Raw genomic sequence first — 8,167 nt, 5'->3', positions numbered from 1 at the left:
AAATAAGGTGACACAAGGATTGCATCCCAGCAGGTGCAAGGTGATATCAGACCCTCAAACTCCTTACAAGGTAACAGTCTCCTCTTCCCTTCTATTCAAGGCCCCCACATCATGTTTCCCTGTCTGCAGGGGCCTCCCTCCTAGGCTTCCTTCCCACCCGGTCCCCGAAACCCGGTCAACACTCGTGGGAACGAAAGCCTCCAACCCCCAGCCTCCTCCCCTGAAAATGTACATCCCGTTAGCTCCTGCAAACAAATGCATGCCCCCTCCTTCAGTTCTCCACTGAATGTGGCTTATTAACCAACGCTTTTTATTTAGAAATAAAAAAAGAAAGAAAAATGCACTAGGACCCGCCCCCTTCCCCCAAATTGTCTCCTGCTTCAAGTTGTCACGCATTCAGCATTCGGAGTTTTTTGTTTTCTTTTTAAAAAAAGAAATCTTATTCACCCGAATGGAGAGTCTCACGCAAAGCTTCTAAGTCGCCCCGTCAGAGCCGGAGATTGGAAGGGCGACTCGGGGACCAAGAACCAATTGACCGCCGGCCACACTAGAAGCGGAGAACCGGACCGTTCTCCGGAGCCTAGGCTCCGCCATCGCCACAGAAGGGCGGGAAGGGTCAGGATTCGGGGGTGGAGTGGGGTGGGGGGGAATGGGACCGCCGCCGCCGAAGCGGGACCTCCTCTGCCCAGCCTGGCCTCAGGCAGCCCCTTTCCCGGGGCCCGAGCCGGCCCGGTCCGCCAGCCGCGCTTAAGTACCACACGAGTAAACACGCTAGTCCCGGGCGAGCCAGCGTTCCCGGTGGAGGCGCGCGGCTTCCCGGCCCGCCCAGCCCCGGGAACCGGGCGCCTGAGGCGGCGACTCCGGGCGCGCGGGGACAGCCGGCTGGGGGAGGGGAGAGGCGGGCGGCGCGCCGGGCCGCCGGGGGCGGGGCGAGCGAGGGCAGGTCCGGACAGCCCGCCCAGGCCCCGCCTCGTCTCCTCGGCGGATAGTGATAGACAGGCTTCCCAGCCAATCAAGACGCGCCTGAGGGACACCGCAGGGAGGAGCAAACTCGGGTCTCCGGAGGGGGCGGGCGGGGGTGGGCTGGGGGGGTGGGGGAAGCCTCTCGAGGTTGGGCGGCGCTTCTAGGAGACCGGCAGCTCTCTCAGCCAATAGGAGGTGGAAGTCGTCCCGTTAGCGCCGGATCCCCGCGGGTAGGGCGGGGCGGGCGGCGCCGTGGGGATCCCGGGGCGGCCGAGGGGCCCTTGACTTCTTGCTCCTCTCGGCGACATGGACCGGATGGCCAGCTCCATGAAGCAGGTGCCCAACCCGTTGCCCAAGGTGCTAAGCCGGCGCGGGGTCGGCGCGGGGCTGGAGGCGGCGGAGCGCGAGAGCTTCGAGCGGACTCAGGTGAGGAGCGGGGATCCCGGCGCATCCCTGGGACACCTGGAGAGACGCAGTGTCCGGGAGCTGCTTGGGCCAGAGTCGCGGGCTTGGAGGCCCAGGAGAGGCCGGGACAAGGCGGCGGCCGCGAGCAAGATGCATCTGAAGCGCGCACAGATTTGAGATCCTGGGTGGCCAGGTGGGGGACCTGCGGGGTACCCCAAGTGGCCCCGGGGAAGTAAGACACGAAGGGCAAGGGGGAGAGGATGGGCGGGCTTGGAGAAGGGAGCTGGACAGAGAGGGGACCACACAGTGGCTTCCATGGGGGCAGGCGGGAAAGAAAGGAACCCCAAAAAGGATTGCCAAATGGAAAGGGTGCGCCTAGGCAAGGGAAGCGCGTGGGGGGACACTTAAAGACCGTGACGACTGTGGCGCCGCCGGGCTGGGCAGTTGAAGGATGGGGAGAGAACCCCTCTTGCGCCTCTCAGTTGCAGCTCTCATCATTTGCACCTCCCACCCCAGCGCACCCCATTCCCAGGGGCCTCATAAACTTGGCTCTCAGCAGTCTCAGCTGTCCGCCTGAGATTGGATGAGATCTGCAGGGTGAGAAGGAATGTGGGAAAGACCAAGTGCGGCCCAGCCAGGAATGGGACTAGGGGCCGGAGAAGGGACAGTGAAGTCGGGGACAGGAACTGGTTGCTGGGCCTGATGGACCCTGTTGGTCAGGGCTGGCTGAAGTAGAGTCCTGACCCGAGAGATTTTGTCTTTATTCCTCGTCCCCTCCCCAGTTTGGGCCTGATGGCTAAGAGCCTGACTGCCCTATTTGTCCTGCCTGGCCGGGGCTGGAAGCCAAAATTCCTCAGTGCCATCAACAAAAAGCCACAATCCATTTTGACCTCTGAGTCTCACTGCCTGGTGGATCGATTGAATTAAATAAAGCAGGCATGTTTGGGGTGCATGGCTTGGGAAGGTTCGTTTCTCAGAGTAGCGGGGTTTCTTTTTCCGTTTCCATGGCTGAAGTTGTGAGCAGATCCGTTGGTTCCCTGTTCTTAATGATCAGAGAAGATGGAGTTGGGCTGTCCTGGGAGAGAAGCTGTGGGGAGGTGGCTGTGGGTGCTCCAAGTCCCAAGCTGGGCTGGAGTCCCACTCTTCACTGCCGATATTTGACCATCAGGACGATTGCACAAAGTTTTTTTGTGTGTCACACACGTTCTTGGGTGTTTCCTGCTTGGTGACCTGAAGCTTCCTGGTCTCTTGTCCAAGCAGCAGCCTTGGGTTCTTGTTTTGCTTTTTTTTTTTTTTTTTTTTTTTTTTAAAGATTTATTTTTATTATTTTTCTATTGGAAAGGCGGATATACAGAGAGGAGAGACAGAGAGGAAGGTCTTCCGTCCGATGATTCACTCCCCAAGTGAGCGCAACGGGCCGATACTATGCCGATCCGAAGCCAGGAGCCTCTTCCGGGTCTCCCACGCGGGTGCAGGTTCCCAAAGCTTTGGGCCGTCCTCGACTGCTTTCCCGGGCCACAGGCAGGGAGCTGGAAGGGAAGCGGGGCTGCCGGGATTAGAACCGGCGCCCATATGGGATCCGGGCGTGCAAGGCGAGGACTTAACCACTTGCGCCACCGCGCCGGGCCCTCTTGTTTTGCTTTTTAAGGCAAAGGGAAAACAAACAGGTGTTCCTCTAGAAAAACCCATTTGCTTCTACAATAGCCAACACTTGGGGAAAAAAAAAAAAAAACAACCTGGGGCAACAGAGAAGCAAACTGCAAGCTTTTGACCTTTATTATAGTGATAGAAGTTAGGTTTGTGCAAGATGCCAGCTGTGTCTGCTGCTCCCGTAGCTCTCCAGGGGCAGCTCAATGAGGAGATGTGTTCTTCAGTATTTTATGTTCTATGGAACACTTGTAATTGGCCTGATTTTACTCTGTGTGTGTGTGTGTGTGTGAAAGAGAGAGAGAGGTTGGTGAATACACGTGAAGTGGTGGAGATAAGAACTGGGAAAGAGAATTTTTGCTTGCTAAGCACTTTCAGAGAGCAAAAGAGGGGGAAGAAAAGAAAATGAGAACAGGCCTAAATCCTGGCATTAGTCAGTCGACAAACATTTATTTTGCTCCATGACTACCTATCTACGTGTATTATGTGGTAGAAAAGTGTGTTAGGGAAGAAAAAAAAAATACGTCTAATGAGCTAAGAGACTATGAGAATCAGCCAAGTCATAATAGTAATTGCTCCTAATTATAGTGCTTGACACCATTCTAACCACTTCATTGTATTGCCTTCTGTAATCTTGATGGGCATTGGGCATGGATGAGGTGGGGGATCAGCCACACTTGACAATGAGGCCATAGAAGCCCAGAGAAATTAAATAACTGGGCAGAGGTCACACAGCTGGATGGGTCCCTCCTCCTTTTAGGTTATGCCTTGCTTTTTTAATTTAAGATTTATTTTTATTTTTATTGCCAAGTCAGATATACTGAGAGTAGGAGAGACAGAGAAGAAGGTCTTCCATCCGATGATCAACTTCCCAAGTGACCGCAATGGCCGGTGTTGTGCCAATCTGAAGCCGGAAACCAGGAACTTTCCTCAAGGTTTCCCACGTGGGTGTAGGGTCCCAAAGCTTTGGGCCTTCCTCGACTGCTTTCCCAGGCCACAAGCAGGGAGCTGGATGGGAAGTAGAGCTGCTTGTGATTAGAACCAGCACCCATAAGGAATCCTGGCACATTCAAGGCGAGGACTTTAGCCGCTAGGCCACCGCGCCGGGCCCTGCCTTGCTTTTTTGTCTTTGAGTCTTGAGCATCTCATTGATACCGGAGCCAGACGATGCTTGAGTTTTACAGCAGGTGCTCGTGCACGCCACGTGTGGCCTCTAGCAATTTGTCTATCATTTTCCTTATTGTAAAAGATAATGTGTCCTGCCACAGGTTTATGGGCAGGGGGTGGCTGAAGTCACATGAGCAAAGGCATCTATGAGCCTGCAGCAAGATCCCAGGCCTGATGATTATAATCTGGATGAGGAAAAAGAGATGGTGGAGGGCAGAAGTGGAACTCGCACTCCAGGGGACAGCCTCCCTGGCTCCTGAGCTAGAGGATAATTACCAAGAGCTGCCTGGACCGCTGCCGGATGCAGGGCCGGCTGTGCGGGTGGGAAAGGGCTGGGAGCCCTCACTAGCGACCCAGCCACGCCTTGGAGCATGAGTTAGCATTTGCAGCCAGAGAGGTGGGGATGGGACATTCCTGGGATTCGGAGTGGCAAAGAGAAATGCTGAAGGTAGGGAAACTTCTAGAGTGGACGGAGGCCACATGGATTGGCTGAGGTGGAAACAGGCTACTGTCACTTCTGACAATGGCTCACCAGCCACCTGGTGCTTGTCATCTCCTATGGTCTGCCCTCTCCAGATGCTCAGATCCAGTGAATGGCTAGTCACCAACAGTCAAGGGAAAAAAAAAAAGCAACCTTATGGAACACCTCCAGACATATTCTTGATCTCTGAATAATACAGTGTGACAATAGCACTTCCATCCTATTGTTAAGGTGTTACAGATCATCTAGAGGGATGATACAAAGTGCATAGGAGGGTGTGTGTACATTTACTGTGGATTCTGTAGCATTGTTTATAAGTGGCTTGAGGGCCAGGTGCCATGGCTCACTGACTAATCCTCACTTTGCAAACGCCAGGATCCCATATTGGTGCTCCTGGCTGCTCCACTTCCCATCCAGCTCCCTGCTTGTGGCCTGGGAAAGAAGTAGAGGATGGCTCAAGGCCTTGGGACCCTGCACCCGTGTGGGAGACCTGGAAGAGCTGCTAGCTCCTGGCTCTGGATTAGCTCAGCTCTGGCCATTGAGGCCACTTGGGGAGTTAACCAGCAGACAGAAGATCTTTCTCTGGCTCATCATAAATCTGATCTGTCTTTCCAATAAAAATAAAATAAATCTTTAAAAAGCCAAACAGGGGACTCTGGCTCATTGGACTGTCTTCTCTCTCTGTGTGGCCTGCAGTCAGCTGTGAACTTGAAGATGGCACTGTGTGTCACTCTTTGCCTGTCAGTCCCCTCTGCTGCCTGAGGCTCCTGGTCAGTGGTGAAGAAGCTACAGTCAAGGGTAGACAGTTGCTGGTTATACCAGCAGCAGCAGCAGCAACAAGGCCCTGGGCCTGGGCGGACAAGTCAGCCGTGGGCCCTGGGCGACATGTGTAATTACCTGCTCTTCTGCTGCACTGCTCGGAGCTTCCTCCTTCTCCTGTCTGGCTGGAAGCCCTGTGCCTTAACTATCAAAGAAAGGGCTCTGATTGAGCTTTTGTTGTTTTTAAAGATGTATTTTTTTTTTATTGTTCGAAAGACAATTGACAGAAAAAAGAAGGAAAGAGAGAATTTTCCGTCTATTGGTTCATTCTCCAAATGGTTTTAAGAGCCAGGGCTTACCCAGGCTGAAGCCAAGACTTCCGGTTAACCCATGTGGGTGACCCAAGCTTTCCCAGGTTCATTAGCAAAGAATTGATTTAGAAGTGGAGCAGTCAGGAGTTGAACTGGCGCTCACATGGAATGCCAGGGTTGTAGGCAGCAGCTTAAAGCACTGTGCCACAATTACGTCCCGAAGGTCTGTTTTGCCAGTCTTCCTGTGCCTCAACACCTGTACCCTCCACTCATTCTGGCTTGCTTGTCCTTGCCAGTCTCTTTCTGGAAATTTGTCCTCCTCTCCGCTTCTGTCAGTTTCATCCTTGCATCATGTAGGGACCACTGGCTTGTTTGCTGGCCCAGACAAGGCCACAGCCAGATTCTGGGTGTCCCACTCAGCACATCACAAGCACCCTCCAGGTGTTAGGAAAATGGAAAGGAGTTCTTCACCCTTGGACAACTGCTGTGGTGATGTTAAATGTTTGTCTGGAATGCTTGACAGTGCCCGAAGCCTGTGGCTATTCCTTAGTAGGGCTGTAAGATGCCCGGGTATTGGGCCCAGCATGATAGTGTAGTGGCTAAAAGTCCTCGCCTTGAACGTGCTGCGATCCCAAATGGGCACCGGTTCTAATCCCGGCAGCCCCACTTCCCATCCAGCTCCCTGTTTGTGGCCTGGGAAAGCAGTTGAGAATGGCCCAAAGCTTTGGGACCCTGCACCTGGGTGGGAGACCCGGAAGAAGCTCCTGGCTCCAGGTTTCAGATTGGCTCAGCTCCAGCCATTGCAGCCGCTTGGGGAGGAAGGAAGATCTTCCTCTCTGTCTCTCATCCTTTCTAAATATCTGACTTTCCAGTAAAAATAAATAACTCTTTTTTTTTAAAGATGCCCACGTATTATCATCTTCATTTTGTGACGTCATGACTCAGTGGGCTTGCTGATTTACCTGGGGTCATCCTTTTGGGGTGAGGAAGCAAAGGGGGTCACAATTCTAAACCAGGACTATGGATTCCAATTCTCAGACTTCTTGCGCTTAACACTGTCCTCACATCAAGTCAGGAGGGCCCTGAGTCACAGCCAAATCACCCAGACTGGCTGCATCCAAGCCTGTCTCTTAGCCAGAACAGCTATGGGACCAGGCTTGCTACTGTGGGAGCAGCACTGGTGGCTGGGTGGTGGAAGTTGGGGCTGTGGAAATACAGAAGAGTAGACTCTTTAAAAATTTATTTATTTATTTATTTATTTTTATTGGAAAGGCGGAGAGACAGAGAGGAGGAGAGACAGAGAGGAAGATCTTCCGTCCGATGATTCACTCCCCAAGTGAGCGCTAAGCTGATCCAAAGTCGGGAACCAGGAACCTCTTCCAGGTCTCCCCACACAGGTGCAGGGTCCCAATGCTCTGGGCCATCCTTGACTGCTTTCTCAGGCCACAAGCAGGGAGCTGGATGGGAAGTGGAGCTGCCGGGATTAGAACCGGCGCCCATATGGGATCCCGGCACGTTCAAGGCGAGGACTTTAGCTGCTAGGCCATGCCGCTGGGCCCCCAGAAGAATAGATTCTTACAAAGTTCCAGTGGACTGGACCAAAATTAACAGGGTCTGTATGTGTTTTGTGTTGGGGATGCAGATTGTAGACAAGGACAGAAATGAATGGTTCTTATGAGCCTGTTGGATGCCAGGAGTGTGCTAGCTGATGTAAGCCATGGTTCCGTTAAAGACAGTCCAGGGTTGTGCAGGAAGTCTGCAGGGGAGCTTGGGTCCCACCATCAGATAGCTATCTGCTTCCCTCTTTGTTGAACATGGGAACGCTTTTGCTCTCTTGCTCGGAATCTTGCGCAGAGGTTCAGCCTGAGAATGAACAATGAAGTTGTAGGGTTGTTCTAGAAGCCCCAGGCTCCTGCCCACAGCCAGTCAGGATGGTGACTGTGGGGGTCCTAATGCGTGTCTGTAGCCTTGACACCATATAGCTCTGGTCTGGTTCTGCCTGTGCAGGTTGTACCCCTCTGAACCAAGATGGCTCTGATCTGCTTCCTGTCTGCTGGGCTTGGTTTTGGAAAACTACAATAGTCAGAACTAGGTGGAATAGCACTTTGAGCCTTGACCTTGGGACTCGCCTTACCCTCCTGCATGTGGACCAGAGATGCAAAGTACACGCTTAGCTGAGGGGAGATCTGAGCAGCTCCCCTGCTTGCAGAGGGGAGGCTGATGTTCTTAGAAGCGTAGATGACTTTTTGGATTCAAGTTGCTGTGCTGCTCTTCTTGCTCCCTTAGTTGGGATGGAAGGCCTGGGAAGGAAGCTGAGAACTTTCTTGGGGTCCCTGGCCTTGCACCTTTCTAGTTTTCCAAGTAGCCATTAAGAGGCAACAATTGACTCCCCACTTCCTGTGGGCAGTAATTATACAAGCAGCTTGTTCAGTCC

The 8,167-nt window shown here is 53.3% G+C and overlaps 1 protein-coding gene across 3 annotated transcripts in view; it reads left to right on the top strand.

Annotated features, from left to right (window-relative positions):
• The first annotated feature begins 1,258 nt into the window (after positions 1-1,258).
• The window catches only part of LOC121151444 (huntingtin-interacting protein 1), a 100,812-nt gene continuing 93,903 nt past the window's right edge, over positions 1,259-8,167 (top strand). For all 3 annotated transcript variants that reach the window (XM_040972820.1, XM_040972823.1, XM_040972819.1), the window contains exon 1: positions 1,259-1,389. In XM_040972820.1, the coding sequence (XP_040828754.1) occupies positions 1,270-1,389 (120 nt within the window). In that variant the 5' untranslated portion in view covers positions 1,259-1,269. The remainder of the gene's footprint in view (positions 1,390-8,167) is intronic.

The sequence above is a fragment of the Ochotona curzoniae genome, unplaced genomic scaffold (assembly GCF_017591425.1).
Source record: "Ochotona curzoniae isolate NIBS_2020 unplaced genomic scaffold, NIBS_Ocur_1.0 contig_2321, whole genome shotgun sequence".
In the NCBI taxonomy this organism is placed as follows: domain Eukaryota; kingdom Metazoa; phylum Chordata; class Mammalia; order Lagomorpha; family Ochotonidae; genus Ochotona; species Ochotona curzoniae.
This window is presented reverse-complemented; position numbering and strand designations above follow the sequence as displayed.